General features: G+C 41.2%; 1 protein-coding gene across 9 annotated transcripts in view; it reads right to left on the bottom strand.

Annotated features, from left to right (window-relative positions):
* The window catches only part of ZMYM2 (zinc finger MYM-type containing 2), a 189,113-nt gene that overhangs the window by 21,932 nt on the left and 147,340 nt on the right, over nt 1-19,841 (bottom strand). For all 9 annotated transcript variants that reach the window (XM_084649446.1, XM_084649445.1, XM_084649452.1 and 6 more), the window contains 6 exons: nt 15,708-15,873; nt 14,252-14,286; nt 12,290-12,419; nt 12,021-12,136; nt 10,946-11,117; nt 8,888-8,995 (listed from right to left, as the gene is read on the bottom strand). In XM_084649446.1, coding sequence (XP_084505572.1) covers nt 8,888-8,995; nt 10,946-11,117; nt 12,021-12,136; nt 12,290-12,419; nt 14,252-14,286; nt 15,708-15,873 — 727 coding nt within the window. The remainder of the gene's footprint in view (nt 1-8,887; nt 8,996-10,945; nt 11,118-12,020; nt 12,137-12,289; nt 12,420-14,251; nt 14,287-15,707; nt 15,874-19,841) is intronic.

Below are 19,841 nucleotides of genomic sequence, written 5' to 3'. Positions count from 1 at the left end.
ACGGCTGTGTAGACATACCCTTAGAGAATAAACAGTAGAAAAAAAAACAAATTAGGGTTACATTACAAAATGTACTTTGTTCACTTATTTTTGTTTATAACAAAATGTAAAGTTAACATTACTAAGTCTTCGATTGCCTTTTGGAGCAGGCACAGTCTTTTTGTTCTGTGTTTGTCAAGCACCTAACACAATGGGATCTGGTCTGTAACTAGGGCTTCTAGTAGCGATGGTAATACAAATTAGTCATTATAAGGTAAGGCCCCCCAATACTGCATCTCTGATTAACCCCTGAGAGGTGGAAAGAAGCCACCAATTTTTGATCAGGACACACAGCAAAACGAAGACAGACTGGATTTAAAGCTGCAGGCTGTAATTTTATTGACTTTTAATATTAAAGGGGAAGTCAGCCTTCCTTTAACTACTAAGCACTGACTGAGTTCAGAGTGGGGCTGAACGGCATTATGCCACACATCCAAGGAAAGGATTACTCAGCCGTTCAGTCACTAATATTCTTCAAGATGTGCAGTCCATATCATATTCCACAGCTTGCGATTGCAGGGGCCGTACCTGTGCCAGAAAACTTTCTAGTCTGAAGCATCTGTGTGGCAGTGCATGAACCCTTACACTCTAAAGCATTCCAGTGAGGGTATAAAGGCAGGAACCTCCTCATCACCCTCAGTTCCTTCACCACCTTCAGAGCTCAGGGCTTGGAGAATTCCCAAGTAGTAGTAACAGTGGGTGGGTTGTGGAATATATATACAGACTACACATCTCAAAGAAAATCAGTTACTGTACAGGTAAGTAACCTTTTTTATTCTGAGCGATAGTCCGTTATATTCCACAGCAGGTGACTTCCAAACAGTAGTCCTTACAGTCCTGTCAAACCTAGCCTCATCCCTGGTCACCTACACCAGTGTGTAATGCTTCATAAATGTGTGGCAGATGTCCCTGATGGAAAGGCACACCAAAGAAGCCACTGATAGAGACAGTATATGGAGGAATGCACTAACACTTTGTATGGAAGTAGCAACCCTGCAAGTCAAAATCATGGTGTGATGCTCCAGACAGATTGTCTCTGGGTGGGTACTGCTTGACCCATAATCCTTTCCCTATAAGCAAAAGAGGAGCCTAGGTGATTTCTGGAAGGGCTTGACCCTGTCCAATAATATAGCAGCGCCCTTTGCACATCCAGCGTGTGCAAACTCTGTTTCACTCAACCTTCAGGAAGAACACAGGTAGGTTGATGGTCTCACTGATGTGGAATTCCAATGCTACTTTTGGCAGGAATCTTGGACAGGGCTTCATTGTCCCCTCATCCTTGTATATAATGGTATCTGGAGAGTCCCACCATTAATGCCTGAGTCTCTCCATCCCTCCTGGCTGATGTGATTGCCAACTTTTATGGTGAGATTGAGCCATTGGCAACAGGCTCGTTGCCCTGAAGGGCTTCCACTAGCCCAGAGAGGACCAGATTAAGGTCCCATGCTGGGTCTGGGTCCTTAAGTGGTGGAAAGAGTCTAGAGATGCCTTTCAGGAACCTCTTTGCCATTGGCTGTAAGAATACAAAGGAATGGTCAATCAACAGATGGATGGCCAGCTGATATGGCCACTAGGTGCACTGCCAGGGGCCTTAGGAAACACTCACTTGCTTTAACTGACATAGGTACTCCAGTGTATCATCCTGGCTGCTTCCCTGAACAGGAGGAATATGGCACCCGTTGGCCCAGCCGGAGAATCTCATCCATTTCAAAATATAAGTTGTCCTTGTTAACTCCTACATGCTGTTTATCATACCTCCTGCACCTCCAGCGAGCAGGACCTCTCTGCTTGAGTCAACCAGAAAGCATCCACATGGTTAGACAGAGTGGAGGTTTGGTTGCAGCATCTCACCTCCATTCTAAGCCAGAAGTTCTGAGACTACTGGAAGCATGAATGGAGGTGCTATGGAGAGGTTGAGCAGGTCTGAGTACAAGGTGCGTCTTCTGGGTCATGCATCCGACGATATAGAGGATGTTTCATTTTCGTCTTCCACAATGTGAGCCAGGGTGTGTCCAGAGTCCCTGAGGCAACCTTAAGAATGCTTTCCCCAGTCCACTCTCAAGGCCAAATGGTACCTACCTCCTTTCGTCTAAGACCCGCTCCTTCCAGGAGCCATGCTATAGTGCTCTATTTGGAAAAGTTTCTTTCAAAGGATGAGGAACTCACTCATATACCCTCAGTCTGCCGAAGCTAAAAGAAGTGGTTTGGGACTATTTAGAAAAACTGGACGAGCACAAGTCCATGGGGCTGGATGGGATGCATCCAAGAATGCTAAAGGAGTTGGCGGATGTGATTGCAGAGCCATTGGCCATTATCTTTGAAAACTCATGGCGATCCGGGGAGGTCCCGGACGACTGGAAAAAGGCTAATGTAGTGTTTATATTTAAAAAAGGGAAGGAGGAGGATCCGGGGAACTACACGAGAATCAGCCTCACCTCAGTCCCTGGAAAAATCATGGAGCAGGACCTCAAGGAATCAATTCTGAAGCACTTAGAGGAGAGGAAAGTGATGAGGAACAGTCTGTATGGATTCACCAAGGGCAAGTCATGCCTGACTAATCTAATTGCCTTCTATGACGAGGTAACTCGCTCTGCGGATGAGGGGAAAACAGCGGACGTGTTATTCCTTGACTTTAGCAAAGCTTTTGACACGGTATCCCACAGTATTCTTGCCAGCAAGTTAAAAAGTCTGGGGTGGATGAATGGACTATAAGGTGGATAGAAAGCTGGCTAGATTGTCGGGCTCAATGGGTAGTGATCAATGGCTCCATGTCTAGTTGCCAGCCGGTATCAAGCGGAGTGCCCCATGGGGGATTGTTCAATATCTTCGTTAATGATCTGGAGGATGGCGTGGATTGCACCCTCAGCAAGTTTGCAGATGACACTAAACTGGGAGGAGAGGTAGATACTCTGGAGAGTAGGGATAGGATACAGACGGACCTACACAAATTAGAGGATTGGGCCAAAAGAAATCTGATGAAGTTCAACAAAGACAAGTGCAGAGTCCTGCACTTAGGACGGAAGAATCCCATGCACCACTACAGACTAGGGACTGAATGGGTAGGCAGCAGTTCTGCAGAAAAGGACCTAGGGGTTACGGTGGATGAGAAGCTGGATATGAGTCAACAGTGTGCCCTTGTTGCCAAGAAGGCCAATGGCATTTTGGGCTGTATAAGTAGGGGCATTGCCAGCAGATCGAGGGACGTGATCATTCCCCTCTATTCGACATTGGTGAGGCCTCATCTGGAGTACTGTGTCCAGTTTTGGGCCCCACACTACAAGAAGGATGTGGAAAAATTGGAAAGTGTCCAGCGGAGGGCAACAAAAATGATTAGGGGACTAGAATACATGTCTTATGAGGAGAGGCTGAGGGAACTGGGATTGTTTAGTCTGTGGAAGAGAAGAATGAGGGGGGATTTGATAGCTGCTTTCAACTACCTAAAAGGGGGTTTCCAAAGACGATGGATCTAGACTGTTCTCAGTGGTAGCAGATGACAGAACAAGGAGCAATGGTCTCAAGTTGCGGTGGGGGAGGTTTAGGTTAGATATTAGGAAAAACTTTTTCACTAGGAGGGTGGTGAAGCACGGGAATGCGTTACCTAGGTAGGTGGTGGAATCTCCTTCCTTAGAAGTTTTTAAGGTCAGGCTTGACAAAGCCCGGGCTGGGATGATTTAGTTGGGGATTGGTCCTGCTTTGAGCAGGTGGTTGGACTAGATGACCTCCTGAGGTCCCTTCCAACCCTGATATTCTATGAATCAACCACCCAAAGAAGGAAGACAGTAAAATGTAAAGGGATGACATACAAAATGATGGGGTCTAAATTAGCTATTATCACTCAAGAAAGAGAAGTTGGTATTTGTGGATAGTTCTCTGAAAACATCTGCTCAATGTGCAACGGCCGTCAAAAAAGTTAACAGAATGTTAAAAGCCATTAAGAAAGGGATAGATAATAAAACGGAGATCATCACCATGCCACTATATAAAGCCATTGTATGCCTGCATTTTGAATATCAAGTGTAGTTCTGGTCACCCCATCTCAAAAGATATTTTAGAACTGGAAAAGGTAGAACAAAGAAATGATTAGGGGAATGGAACAGCTTTCATACGAGGAGAGATTAAAAATCTGGAACTGTTCAGTTTAGAAAAGAGATGACTAAAGGGGGAAATGAGGTTACTTATCTGTAACTGGAGGTTCTTTGAGATGCATGGTTCCTATCTGTATTCCACTGAGGATTACGTGCATGCGTCATGGGCCCAGAGCCAGAGCTTTTCAAAAGAGTGGAATCCGTGGGTCCTCCACCAAAAAATTGACCAGATCCGCAGCAGAGGGGAAGGAGGGCGGGATTGGAATACAGCTAGGGACCACACATCTCAAAGAACCTCCAGTTACAGGTAAGTAACCTCCCCTTCTTCGAGTGATGGTCCCTACTGTATTCCACTGAGAGTGATTAACAAGCAGTACCTAGATAGGAGGAGGTTACGATGAGGAAGACAGAACAGTGGAACAGAGGACCGCCACACCAAACAAAGCCCCTGGCACAGAATGACTAGAGCATAATAAGAAAAGGTATGTACTAAACTCCACGTGGCCACCTTACCTATGTCCATAGGGGCCACTTCATGGAGCATGGCCACAGTTGATGACTTCACTCTCGTGGAATGGGCCCGTATCCCGCTTGGTTAGGACTGCCCTAACATCTGATAGAGTGTAATGCACCCTGAGACCCACTTTGAGATTCTCTGACTGGAGACTGCCTGCCCCTGAATTCTCTCTGCTATGGCAACAAATAGTCTATGAGATTTCTGGAATGACCTCGTCCTTTGTAGGTAAAAGGCCAGGGCCCCTACGTGCATCAAGAGAATGAAGCTGCCATTCCTCCTTTGAGGCGAGTGGTTTGGAAAAGAAGGTAGGCAGACGTATGGGCTGGTTGAGGAGGAAGCAGGAAACAACTTCTGGTTGCAATTTGGGGTGCAAGCACAGGGAGACTTTGTCCTTATGGAATGTGACAAAGGGGGATTTGCCATCTTGGCCTGTAGTTCACCAACCCTTCTTGCAGAGGTAATAGCAACAAGGAAAGCGAGAGAAAGTAAGCAGGAGGCCAGAGGTTCAACGGGTGAGTTCATCAATGCCGTCAGGACTAGACTGAGGTCCAACCGAGGAGAGACAGGCTGACTGGGAGAGTATTTGTGTACAAGGCCCTACCAGAATCTGGGAGTCACAGGCTAAGTGAAAACTGAATTCCCATCCACAGGAGGGTGGAAATCTCTGATAACCACTACATGCACTTTAATACAGCTGAGAGCGAACCCTGAGACCCAGAGAGGGAAATAGATTAAGAGCATTGGGATGCCCTTGGCCTCAGTGGAAAGACCCTTCTGGTGGGCCCTGGAAGTGAAATGTATCCATTTAACTTGGTAGGATCACCTCATGGAGTCCTTCCTGCTACTGGAGAGGACATCTTGCACTGCCAAAGAAAATTCCCACGCTAGCGGAGGTGTCCATCCAAAAACCGAGCTCTCACATAAAGCATCTGTGGATTGGGCTGCCTGAGCCTGCCGCTGTGTTGTGTGAGCAGTACTGGGAACCTCAGAAGCAAGAGTGGAGGAAACCAGAACTGGCAATCAGGATGGCTGTTGCCCTCTCACGTGGGAGTCTGTGAGGACACAGGGCAGGAGCAGTAGGGGAGGGAAGGTGTAATTGATTCGGTTTGACCAGTCGATGCCCAAGGTGTCACCCTATGAATGGGCACTGAACCCTCCCCTGGAACAGTACTGGATGTACTTGGTGTTGGCATGAAAGGTAGTCACCAACCAAAAAAGAAAAGGAGTACTTGTGGCACCGTAGAGACTAACAAATTTATTTGAGCATAAGCTTTCGTGAGCTCATGAAAGCTTATGATCAAATAAATTTGTTAGTCTCTACAGTGACACAAGTACTCCTTTTCTTTTTCCAGATACAGACTAACATGGCTGCTACTCTGAAACCAATCACCAACCATGTTGTGCAACTCCCATTTGCAGTTGGTCACAAAGTTCCTGCTGAGAGCATTGGCAATCACATTCTGAGTCCCCAACAGTAGGATAAAGTATGCAATGCACCACTTCCAGAGGTGTGTCGTTTCTGCACACAGCGTTGGGAACCTTGTGCCTCCTCACTTGTTTATGTAGCAAATCACAGTGTTGTCATCTGACATGACGAGAACATGACAAGATTAGATGGAAGGTAAAAATACGTGGCATGCCCTACGTACTGCCCGAAATTCCAGGACGTTGATATGCATCCTGGCTTCCCAAGTGTTCCAAGCTCCTTGCATCATGTGATAGCCCACGTGGGTGCCCCAGCAATCGAACGATGCATCCATCATCACCATACTCGGACAGGATGGAAGGAAGGCCATTCCACAGCAAACCTGGAGAGAATCTGTTCACCATCGAAGGGAGGAGATTACTTCTAGCGGACCAGTGAGAACGGTGTTAATGGGTTGGCTCACAGGGGAGCATACTCCCTGCAATCATAGTTATAGACAGCAGAAGCACAGGTGAGCAAAGGCCATGACATACATGCATGCTGTCATGTGAACGAGGAGGGAGAGAAGTTCTGGCTGAGACCGGGGGTTTGGATGTCACTGAAGCAATCAGGTCCAGTTGTGTCTGGAACCTGACCTTCGGCAAATAAGCACGTGCGGAGGTTGCATCAGTGTGTGCCAATGAACTCCAGGGACTGTATATAGGGTGCAAAGTTGATTTTTCACTCACCCCTAGGGAGAAGAGGAGTAGAAGGAGCTGGGACGTCAATTCTCGAGCTTCCCTTCCGGGCCATGCCACCAGCAGCCAGTCATCCAGGTTGGGGAAGACAAGGACTCCCTGTCATCTGAGATGAGCCGCTAACACGGAGAAAACCTTCGTGGAGCAGTGGTAAGTGCAAATGGGAGAACCCTGTATTGGAAGTGCTGAGGACCCATATGAACCTCCGGAACTGTCTGTGGGTTGTGTGGATGTCGACGTGGAAGTAAGCATCCTGCATATCAAGAGCTGTAAACGACATGCCTTTTTCTAGAGAGGAAATGATGGCCGCACGCATGACCATGCAGAACTTTGGCTTGCGAATAGAACGCTTGAGGCATTAGAGATACAGACTTGGTCTACATCCCCCCTTCTTTTGGGGCACCAGGAAATAACTGGAATAGAACTCTGTGCCCTGAAAGGTTGTGGGCACTGGCTCTCCTGCTCCTCTCTGCAAAAGGGAGTTCACCTTAGGGCAAGGATACTGTCGTGAGAGTGGTCCCTGAGACAGGACTGGGGCAGAGAATGTGGAGGAGGTAGCATCAAACTCAATCACATAGCCATGTCGAGTGACATCCAGGACCCACTTGTCCACTGTTATTGCGCTCCATGCTGGAAGAGAGTTTGAGACTGCCCCGAAAGGGGGTGGCTGGCAAGAGTGCTAGTGTGCAAAGTGGCCAACGGTTCTCTAAACGCACTCAAATATTGTTTAAAAGAAGATTGAGTATATTGTGCACAGGACTGTCCCCACGGATGGGATCTTTGTACCTTTGGGCGCTTCTGTGGAGTCTCAAAGACTCGCTGGTGGTAGAACTGGGGAGCTCTGTAGCGTTGTATAGATGGCAGGCAATAAAATTTGGGCACTGGTGTATAAATGCCTAGTGATCACAGGGTGGCTCTAGAGTCTTTGAATGAGTGTAAGCAATCATCCATCTTCTGATGGAAAAGGTGAGAGTCATCAAAAGGGAGGTCCTCAGTTGTGCTATGTACCTCCCTAAGGAAACCTGAGGAGTGTAACCAGCATTCCCTCCTCATGACAATTCCAGTTGCCATTGTACACGAGGACATGTCTGCGGAATCAATCACAGCCTGAAGTACAGTTCTAGTGACCAACTTGCGCTCCTCCAAAACAGCTTGAAAGCGGGCACAATCTTGCTGCAGTAGCTTGTTAACAAAGTCCACCATCTGGCCAAAGCTGCGTCCCAAAGTCCTTAATCATAAGAAATTACTACAAAATCAGTAAAATCCTATATACAAGAATAAAAACAGTTTTTCTGTAAAGTTTAGAAAGTACATCACGAAGGATGAGAGAATAGCAGAAGCTCCAACTCAAACCATGCAGCAGTGAGAAAGAACTGAAGTCATGGTTGGTCCACCCCACCCTTTATCGCCTCAGGCGAAATCATGAGACAATACAAGGGCACATGCGTGGACCAATGGATGCTATTACTTTAAAAACCTCTGGCCTCGTGTACCTGGTGCATAACTCTTAGTGGAATACAATAGGGACCATCACTCTAAGATGATGACAGAGGTCTATAAATTCATGAGTAGTGTGGAGGAAGTGAATAAGGAAGTATTATTTATCCTCTTCACATTACACAAGAACCCATGAAATTAATAGGCAGCACGTTTAAAACAAACAAGGAAGTACTTCTTCACACAACACACAATTAACCTGTGAACTCATTGTAGGGGATGTTGTGAAGGCCAAAAGTATAACACAATCAAAAGAGATTTAGATAAGTTTATGGAGGATAGTCCATCAACGGTTATTAGTCAAGATGGTCAGGGATTCAACCCCATGCTCCTGGTGTCCCTAAACTTCCCGCTGGCAGAAGCTGGGACTGAATGACAGGGGATGAATCACTTGAGATTATCCGGTTCTGTTCATTCCCTCTGAAATATCTGACACTGGCCACTGTCAGAGACAGGATACTGGGCCAGATGGACAATATGGGTGTTCTTATGTTATAAGAGTGTATATCACAACCAAAGAGACTACGAAGCCAGGCCATAAAGACTATTTCATTCTGAACATTTGTTGAAAAAATAGCAGAAATACCTCTTGGAAAATCAATTTCAATATCGAGGTCTGGTTCATACGGAATATCAGGCAAGCTTGTCTGCATCTTTGTATCAGAGTTTATCAAGTCTGTTTCAATTATTACACCTGTAATTAAATAAAATAAAATAAATTACCATTTAACAGTTAATTTTCATTTTGTGGCTCTGCCAAGACAGCGCAGATACTGAATTCCTCCTCATGTACTCACTGCCAGGTAGGATGACGGCAAATCACCAGCCCAGATTTTCCAATTCTGGAGCTCTCTATTCTGCTTCTTCAGTATGATTCCTTCCCAGCTAGAAAGATATCTGTTAGCCTACTCTGCCCTGCTTAATTATGGAGAATTTCTTGTTGAAGTCCAAGTTTGCAAAGCTCAGGACTGGGTAATCTAGGCTGTCTCAACCAGCCACAGAAAGCAAATTAGCATAAAGTGGGAATATAATTGGTCTTTCTGCGGCTTTGCCTGCAACAGTACAGATCCTGGACTTCTTTATAGCAGGCCTTATCGAAAACAAGAGGATAAACCAGAAAAGGGAGGGGAGATGAAAGAAAACAGGAATCTTTGACCTCTTTCCCAACTTCTGTCAGAGGTACACCTTATATGAGCACACACAAGCTCTCCACAGTCAAACGCAGAGCACACAAGCTCTCCACTATCAAAGGGCTCTGTCTGCAGACATTTGTATGTTCTGTCAACAGTATCTAGTGAAAGAGCAAAGGGAACTTGAGGTGGCAATCTTGCAAAGCTTGTCCAGTAACACCTTCAACTCTCCAGCTGAGGTGGTGGCCCTGGTTTTGTGAACGCTAAATTTTAATGGACATGGAAGTTCTGTAGCCTTGTAAGCCTCCTGTATCCCAGACATAAAACATTTGTCCATATCGTCTCTGGATAGTTTGAGGAAACAGCTGAAAAAGTCTAGGAAAAAAGCTTCTGGAGACCTCTCAAAAGCTTTTTAGGTTCCTGTTTGAAGGAGAGGTTTTTTCTGGTAAAATTTAGAAGCTACATAAACATATGATATGTGGGGAGAAAAAAAGTGTGCATGGCAGGAAAGTTTGCAGAAATTCTCTCCTAGTGAAAGTCTTGAAGCATCTCATCCTCAGAATCTGAGGATGCCTCAGTGAGAGTTTCTCTCCCCCTTCAGGTGAGATGGCAGGGGGTACGGGAAGAAGGTGGGAAAGCAGTTTCACTGTCACAGCCCCAGAAATTGCATCAACTGCTTCCTTGTTCTGCTTCAGGGAGAGACTCTGCTCTTGCAGGTTTTCATAGATTCTAAGACCAGAAGAGACCATTTTTGATCATCTAGCCTGACACCCTCTATAGCACAAGCCATAGAACTTCCTCCAAATAATTCCTAGAGAGTGTATGAAAAACATGCAATCTTGATTTAAAAATTTGGAATCCACCACAAACCTTAGTAAACCATTAAACTGTCACCGTTAAAAATGTACCCCTTATAACGAGTCTTTAGGCACCCTGAGAGGCTGATTTTGTTCGTCACAATTGCAAAAACTGTTTCAGCCATTGCCTTGCTCGACTGAGATGGTGGATTTTTCCCTCAGCTAATAAATAACTTAAGGTGTCTACAGGAAAGAGCTACTGCAAGAACAACAATTAATTTGTTCTTTCTTTAGCCTCCTTTGGTTGATAGATAAACGGTGGTTGGACCCAGCCGCAGAAGTCACTTTCCTGCGTTTGTGGTTTTTTTAAATGAAGCAGCCGTCAAACTAGAGATGTAAAGGAAGGAGCCCTACAGAGTGAGAAAATCCTGGGTGACAATTTGTCATCCTCCTGGCTCTAAGAGCAAATGAGGAGGAGGATTCCAGCATCTACGTGGCTGCCAGCAAAGCCACAGAACAGATTTCTAGAAGTTACCTGCATCTCAAATACGATGAAATATTCTAGAAATTTGTTTAAACAGGTAAAGTTTCCAATTAATTTTAAAATTCACAAATAGCAATTTTGTATTTAATTACTGTAATATAAGAACACTATAGATATATATACACACAGAAGTAAAAACACATGGATCCAAAGGCCACAGCAATAAAACATACTGTTCAAATCTGTAGACTCTGTTTTTCCATCATCTTCAGGCATCATCTCAGCTATAGTCAGTAGCTCAGCCTCCAGAGGATTTGAAGGAACTTTACCCCTCAGCTCTTCTATTGCTGCAAGGATCTTCTCATTGCTATCCAGAGTGGTGGGCAGAAAAACTGGAACTGGCACCTAAGCAGATAGGAATGAATAACTCTTTAAAAATTTCATTGTTAACAAATGATTACCAATTATGTAAGAGTTAAATGCAGAAGCTTTACATCTATCTTTTAAAAGAATTAATAGTCCAGGGCTTAGGAAGCGGCGCCCTCATTAGGGTCTAGCAGAAAAGCCAACAATTGATAAGACCATTGAAAAACCATGAATACAGATGACCAGAGTGAAGAAAAGAGGGACAGAAATGCTATGAGAAGTAATGTAGTACAATTTTGTGGTGAGAATAAAGAACAGTGCCAGGAGACTCCCAACTCCTAATCCCAGGTCTGACTCCATCTACCTACTCTTTGTGGCCCTGGACAAGTCATTACCCTCTTTTGGTGGCCTCAATTTCCCCATCTGTAAAATGTGGGAAATTCTTTTTACCTTCCTAGTCAAAGGAGTGTTGTAAGGATTATCATTTGAGTAAATCATGTAGAAGATGTAGAATGCTATGTAAATTGTAAGTATTAAAAAGCTTAATTTGCTAGAAATTTTGAAATCCAAATCTTATCTTGGCTTCCATTGCAACCCTGTCATTCCCTCTTTGCTTCTACTCCCTCCTGCTAGTCTCACCCTGCCATCCCCAATGCAATCTTTCTCTTCCCCATCTTCGACCATCCAGCAGAGATGCACCAGTCAAAACTGCTACTGGAGCCAAACAGCACTGTAAGAGCTTACGTGCGTGCCAGCGGGCAGGCTGCTTACTGAAGATTGGTGAGGGAACTGAAGTGTCACTGGGAAAAGTACTGTTCTACCTGGAAAAAAAAGGTGCTGCAGCATGGTCCTAATGACGAACATGCAAATTAATAAATAATACAAATTATTCTCTGAGCTAAAGTTGAATGAAGTTCAGCTTGAAAATAAGGCATGACTTACTGGGACAGGAACCATTGTTGGAACAGGAACATTTTGACTATACATGTGCATGGGCACCGGGACATAAACAGGTACAGGAACAGGCACCGGGACATATTCTTTCTTCCAATCATCTTCTATAAAAACAAGCCAAAATACTGATAGGCCCTTAAAAGTGTCTTACAATAATAGCGTGGAAAAGTTAAACTTTCTGTAGCATATTCCAAGCCAATAAAATTCAAACACATGAAATGAATGAACTGGTACTTCTACTAATATTCACTAGTTACCTGTCTGACAACATTTTGTCTGCATGTGAGGTTTACAGTATGTGGCTTTTGTCATTGTCAAAGGTTTGCAAAGAATTGCCTTGTTCTTCATCTCCTTGTTAACTGTGGGAGAAGGGGGTGGCGCTGAACCCTGGAGACAAGCAAACAATTGCATCATTATTGATTTGTTACAGATTTTGATTTCAGATGCCAGTCAATATTTGTGTTCTAAACATATATAAGTACTGGAAAAGAAAGCAAAACACAGCAGCATTGGTGACTGCTCTTCAGTTAAAAGTTGTTTTGTATTTCCAAATGAGCTCCTTCAGTCAGAAGCATAATACAACTGTAATTTTATTTGTTCTGGGCTAATACTTTCAGAATAACTGCCTATTCCAGAATTATTTTTTAAATTTTAGTTTAAACTACAACATTGACTTCACTGCTGTTACGTTATAAAAGCATAAAGAAATTGACTTGTTGGTTTACAACTTTCAAAAGCTCTAGCTTTAAACTACTTCATTAAAAACAACACAATTGAAAGGCTCGAGGCTCAAAATTTGACCCTCTTTAGAGGTGTAATAATCCATAATGAAAAGTCTTGAATTCTAATTTTTATTTTTAATTTCAGCATTCCACTGCTGGTTTTTTTATCCTAAAAATATGCGATCTGGGCTCTATAGCAGTAATCCAACTCTATTTCTAGAAAAGCACTAAAAGTGATGATAAATAAATCAAAGTGGTTTTGCATGACAGAACACTACATACATTTCAATTGCTGTTAAAAATAATCCCACTGATGAACAGAGTTCTCTTCAAAAGAGATTTTTCACCTATACATGGCAGTGTGAACTAAAATCAGTAGAGGAAATACTTAAGACTTACAAACGGATATTATAAAATAGTAAAATATTTTTAAAAAAATACTACAATAGATGACAATGTACTTCCTAAAAAGTAAAGGTTAAGTCATGAGGGCTTTTAAGATGCTTTTTATTTTAAAACTGTGGACCGAATCAGTGTGTCTAGAAGCAGTTTTCTATGTAGTCACTCAGAAATTTTAATCAAGATGGCTTATGGTTGACAACCCCAATTACTACAGAAATCCCAAAAAGTTTAACACATACACATTTAGACAAATTAAATATAAATTAAGATACTGTATTATATATGTCTAACTTTTAGCTCTATACAAGCTTAAATATATTTTTCTATAGCAGCAGGGAATCTGAAGGAGCCCATCTATTCTAGTCTGAAAATAAGCATCCCGAAGGTCTCAACAAAAGAGAGAAAAATAAATTAGTGTGAAATTAAAACAAGGTAACCTGGAGGAAGAGACCATTATTAAAACCCCTTTTTGTGACAATCTGATACAACCTAGTAAAATTAAAACTTGAGGTTACTCCATGCTCCACTCATGCTGTGCCTTGCTCTCCGCTACACAGTCCTGCAAAAAGTTACTCAATTATTCCCACATGCAGTCTCAATGTAGTCAATGGGACTCTGTACTGCAGTGACTGTACTTCTGACAGTAACTATTTGCATAATCAGAGGCCTTAATTTGGGACTTTCTGCCATTCCAAAATGGGTCATAACCTTAAAATGCTCATTAATCAGTGTTTTTTTTCCCTTGTACATGTATTATATACACCTACTCATTCGGAACACAAAACATACAAAACCTATATTTTCTTGTGAATTATCTTTAAAGGGATACGCTCACATAATTCAGCAATAAAATACACAGTAGTTTGTTTTAGTGCAAGTAGTTTAAAAAGACATATGAATACAATTTTTTAAAAAAATTTTATAACTTAAGCCAATTTAGTTTCACTGATCATGATGACAAAAAACAGCAAAAGCCCCAAAACTGAATTAATGTTTTCTATTTTAATAATTTAAAAATGTTACTTATTTTGTTGGTGTTTCTTTAAGAGTTCAAGATGTAATTTTAATATATCTAATTATATTTTATATACTTACTGTCATTTTTGTTCGGGAAATTTGACAACCCTGATCTAAAATATAAAGAGATTCAAAATTAACAGTGTTTATTTTATCAGTTTATATAAAAAGTGCATAAAATAAATTTTCAACAAAAAAAATTAAGACGGTTACTATGATCCTGGTAGCACCATAGCAGAACTGCTGATTGCTGCTTTATCACAATATTACCAGACAAGCACAGCCAACTGTCTATGACAGTTGTGTTCAGTCCTAGACACAGTCTACACACAGACATTACACCCTTTTAACTACATGAGTTTCCAAATCCACTGAGTTAAATCAGTGCATACCCATGTGAATATACTCTTGATCTGGTTTAAGACTGCCTTATATCAGCTTATCTTAAATTGAGCTTAATTAATAGTGACCACTCAGGTTTAAAAGTGTACACACAAAGATGATGCACCGATCTGAATGAATTGCTTTAAAAACTGATTTAACTAAACTGGTGTCATTTCTGTGTGCGGACAACCCCTAAGTATCACTATGATCTCCACATGCACATAAGCGTCCTGCTCTTTCAAAGGATCTAGCTGCCTCCTTGTATTAAAGCAAGAGGGCATTGTGCAATTCAAAAAGATGTTGCAAGTTAAGTTCCCAAGTGGGAAAAAAATGTTTTTAATGTTTTCACCTCTAATCCCTGGTATCCCCCTTCTCCCCATGATCTAAGGACACTTGGAAAGGAAAAGACCCCAAAGTACAAGCAAAGACAAACTGGGAGTGAGGGAGGAAGAGAGGGTTCCCTGCTCCCTATCCACCATATTAAATGCAAAATTACACTAGAGCTGAAGAGAACCTAATATGAGTAAGTGTGTTCTACTATCCCCTATCATCTTGAGATTACTTGGTTTCTTTAACCAGTGTTTGGACTCAGAGCTAAACTTCAAACTGTGACTCTTGTAGTACAAGTAAGTTTTCTATATGAACAAACAAACAGCAAAGGGCAATTATTTAGCATGATTCACTGGGAACTAGTCTCTTTTTTCTTTAAGATCAAACAAATTGTGTGTTTAATTCTACCCATGCAATGTACTGAATACATGTCCACAGAATCAGAATATTAATTGACAAGTTACAGAATTTTTCACTCTAAAAACTGGCAATAAAACAAAAAGCTAACATTAAAAATCCAATACAAATAGCACAAGCAAATTTCTAACAGCAAAACAAATGTTTGGACACTCTCTAGCACAATGGGGCTGGTGCCTCTAGGATTTATCGCAAGAAAAAAATATATAATTTCATCAATTTCTGATTTCTCCTTTAACAGAAGTTTCTCCTTTGTATATACAAGTTTATATTGCTTGTAGATGTCATCTGAGTGAAAAATATTGATCCACAATTGAAATTTGTAAATTAAAAAAAAATGTCTTTTCAGAATAATGAATGTATAGTTCCTCTCGCTATTTATGATCTATAAAACATCACATACCATAATGCAAATTTTCAGGTCCTTTTTGTGTTGCCATATTAGGTTCATTTTGTTGACAGTAGAAACGTAGTAAGCAGTGCTGATCACAGAAATGTTTCATTTCTCCACGCCACTGTACTTTTTCTTTGAGAGTTCCTTGAGACTTACAACAGTCACACCTGGCAGCCTTAACATAAAGGGAGATTTTGACATTTTTCAGAGAAAGAAACCTCAGAAAAAGAACTAAACATTTTACATTTTAAAAGGATACTTAATGATGAGGCTATTTATAATTGATTCTAGAGTACTTTTAAACAGTTAAGTTTCATTTTCAATTGAGACAGCTTCTTTGCCACTTCCAGAACATTTGTGTTACCTTCTGATCTGTGAATATAGACACATTAGTCATTTGGTTTTCAACTATATAAAACTGAAAGAGGGATCAACACGATTCATTTGTTTACATGTTTTTAAGTCCATAAAACTAGCTCATCTCTGCATATTCAGCAAGATATCTATATGTCATGGAACCATTTTTAACAGGGTCCACTAAAACATTCTGCAAAACAAGAGAGGAGGACAGAGATTGAGACCTCCATAAGGTTTCTTTCCAACGGACAATGAAATAGTAATTAAGCAACAATATTGTTGTCCAGTGTTTTGTATTTGAATTATATTGTGAGCTCCTTGGTGCAGGGACCTTGTGTCTTTATCTACTTTGTGCTGTAGCAGTAGTAAAATTGTTATAAATAAATAATATGATTAAGTTTTGCCAGTTTTAGAGCAATACAAATATATATTTTGCAAATCTAACAGGAAGCTCAAGTTGTCATTTCAATGTTTCTGGTCAGGAACCCAAGGATTAGCACATAACTAAAGCTCCTCAATGGAAAAGGTCTCCTCCACACTTGGCCTTGCATTATATTATGTCTACATCAGATAGCATGACAACTTTACTTGGGCATCTACGCCAACCAAAGATAGGTTTCCTTCCTAATAAATCAAGCTTCCATTGAAGTGAATCAGTCACACTAAGTTATAATATGAATGTTGATGGTGCCAGCTGCAGTCCCTCAGGAAGCAAGCAAATCCTCATAACCACAGTGCTCTTCACATCTGTTAACACCTACATGCCAAATGATACCAAAAACGGGAGGGGAGGGGAGTGAATACAAGGTTTAAGGGTACTTGGGAATACCAGATAGAACTGTTGAATGATACACCCTGGAAAACCCATTTAAAGCAGCACATGGTGCAACAGATATGATAATTTGTCAAAAGACATGTAGCACTGAAGTTACATATGAGGATCTGATTGCTGAGGAATTGACATTTGCACCATCAGTGTTCACAAGGTAACCAGAAAATGATACCAGGCTAATTAGTTCAAGCACAAAAGAGACTAAGTGGTGTGCTTTTATGTATATAGTGTGTATGTGTATCAGGCGAGGTATTTAGTCTCTTCTGCTTGAATTAGTGGCTTGGTGTCATTCTCTAGTGACCCTGTGAGAATTTCTGCAGAATATAAAATTTGAGCCAAGATTTTGAAATATTAAGGTGTCTATGTGTGGACTTAGGAATTGAATTTTCAGCACCTGTTTTTGAAAATACTTGCATTAAAAGTGTTTCTAACCCTTCTAGATGTGACTCAATTCAAGCACTCTCTTCCAGAGTCAACAGAAAGATTGAAACATTAGTTCTGAGAGTTGCAAACTGCTCCATTTCTCTTCAACAGGTGTTAATTCGTATGCCTCTTAATGCTAATATTACACTAACTTCTCAGCTGACCAGCTTAGTAGAAAGATCCATCTACTTTGGACTTGTAGATGGAGCTTGATGATAGCAGCATAACTCTTTCCCTAATCCGATTCCTCATGGAAAATATAAGGAACCAGATCTTGCAAAATACAGTGGAAGTGTTCTTTCTGCTGATAAGTTATTTCTCCCTCCTTGCTCTTCTCCCCCTCAGTGAAATCTTTGACATATGGACCATTCTACCCTTTAGGACTGCCCCATATTTACTTTATGCAGAGACATGTGTTTCTGCTTCTACCTATCTAACTGTGTGGTCTCTGGCAGTAGCTCCAGCTTTGTCCCAAGATGCCTTTCTCCATACTGTTCCTCAAAGTTCAATTTTTATCTCCATGATTTTCTACTCTTTAGAATGATATCCAAACCATTGCTTTTTTATCAATAGATGTAATTACACTGATATATTAGCATAAAGGGATGCAATAGTTTAGGGAGTTGGCCTCAGGATACAGAATCCTTCACTTTCAGATCACCTTTTTCGGATTAGATAGTATCCATATTGCAAGAGCTATCACTACATTTGGCACCGATAAGCTCGTAGGTCTCTCAGCAAAGAATGACAAGGGCTGAACTACTCTTACCCTTCGAACCTCCAGATCTGGGTTGACTCGTGATAGAGTTGGACAGGGTGGGGACCTTGACATACAGCTGCTTTTGCCATACTTGCTATCTGAAGAGAGGATTTCATCCTCCACAGTTGCTACTCTGAGGCCTCTCATGAGCATTAATTTCATGTAAAAATGAAGAGGCCCCCATACCTGCTAATTACAATACACATGAGAATTTTTTCCAGTTTAAAAAAGTAGACAACAAAGAAAATGGAAACAAACTCTTGTTTAATGAACATAACGCTGGTATTAAACATTATTAGGCCATTACTACTTATTTTACTAACTAAATATATTTAAATTTCTTGAAACTCCAGTATAACATTGGACATTCCATAAGTGAGACTAACAACTCAAGCGTAAGTAACTCCTTTTAACTTTTTTTAAAGACAAAACAGCAAATGAAGTACAAATCAGGGGCAGGGCGGGGGGGCAGCATCAACATCTGTCCACTCTTTCTTCCTACATTTTAAAATGATCTTTAGCTACCTGTACTTAGGAAAGGATAGTAACTAACACTTAAAACGTATATAATGTAACTGTAGAATGCAAAAAAAGCAAAAGAGATACATGCAGTGGCCTTTTTTTTTTAATTAAAAAAAGGCATTTGGCAAGTGTAGGCAGAGAGACTTTTAGCAAGATGCACAAATTTCCAAAAACCTGTGAATGTATGCATGTCTTCCCCACTGAAAAAAACCCAAACTTTATAACCATAACTGAATTAGGAAAAGGCACTAAGTAGCATCAAACAATGCAACTGCAACAATTAACAATTCAACAGTGTCACATAACACTAATTTTCACTCAGAAGTGTAAGATCCCAAAATATAAAAATATCTGTCAAAATTTAAGACCAACAATACTATCAAAAGCATCTTCAAGGTTGCTTAAATTACATTGCCTTTGCCACACCATGGTACCAAGGCAAAGCCACTGTAATGTAAATTTCAGTTCCTTGTACCACAGTAAGTACAGCAATTCTTTTAAGCAGACTTATTGGCCCATCTGAGGCATATCCTTATCACACAAACAGAAGTGCATTTGAAGTAATAGTTTAAGTAATTCCCAAACCCAAATCAGAATCCCATCTCCGTGGAAGTTTGGATATTTTAAGCCAGTCAGGTGAACGCCCAACCAAGAGACTGGTTCAAGTATAGCAGGGCTGCAATAGATTTTCATATCAGTAGGCACTTGTTATATAAGGGATAGATTTCAATTCCTTACTCTGAGTTTAAAAACTTATTCATCCAATTAAGATAATGTATGAAAGAATGTTTGTAGTAACTTTTTTTAAAACCTGAAGCCAGTTTTTAGCCTCAACCTTTTACATGAGAGAGCAAAGAAAAAACAACAACACTGTAGTCTGCAGTGGTATTCTTTTAGGGATTCCTAACTGGACCCTATATACACATTATGCTAAATAAAGACTGTACAACATTTTGCTGTAAAACCTCTGGAAACTGCCATTCAAAAATATCAAATATTTCTTCAGATTTGGTTCTTTTTGGAAGGCTTTATCATCTTGGATAACTGGACTGTACCTGGACCTCTAATATTTCATGCTTTTTATGGTCTTACTTCCAGGCTGTGTAGGCAGTTTTGGAAAGATGATGAATTTTGTAATCCTTCGGTTTTTGCAATTGCATCCACAAGTGTAGCTCTTGTTTTGGTATATCAAAGTAGTTTTCCAGGCTGTTCACACTAGAGATCAAATATTTTATCCAGATACCAATGG

Source organism: Lepidochelys olivacea, assembly GCF_965140295.1.
Source record: "Lepidochelys olivacea isolate rLepOli2 genome assembly, chromosome: 1".
NCBI classification, from domain to species: Eukaryota; Metazoa; Chordata; order Testudines; family Cheloniidae; genus Lepidochelys; species Lepidochelys olivacea.
Note: the sequence above shows the minus strand (reverse complement) of the source record. Positions and strands in the feature narration are given on the sequence as shown.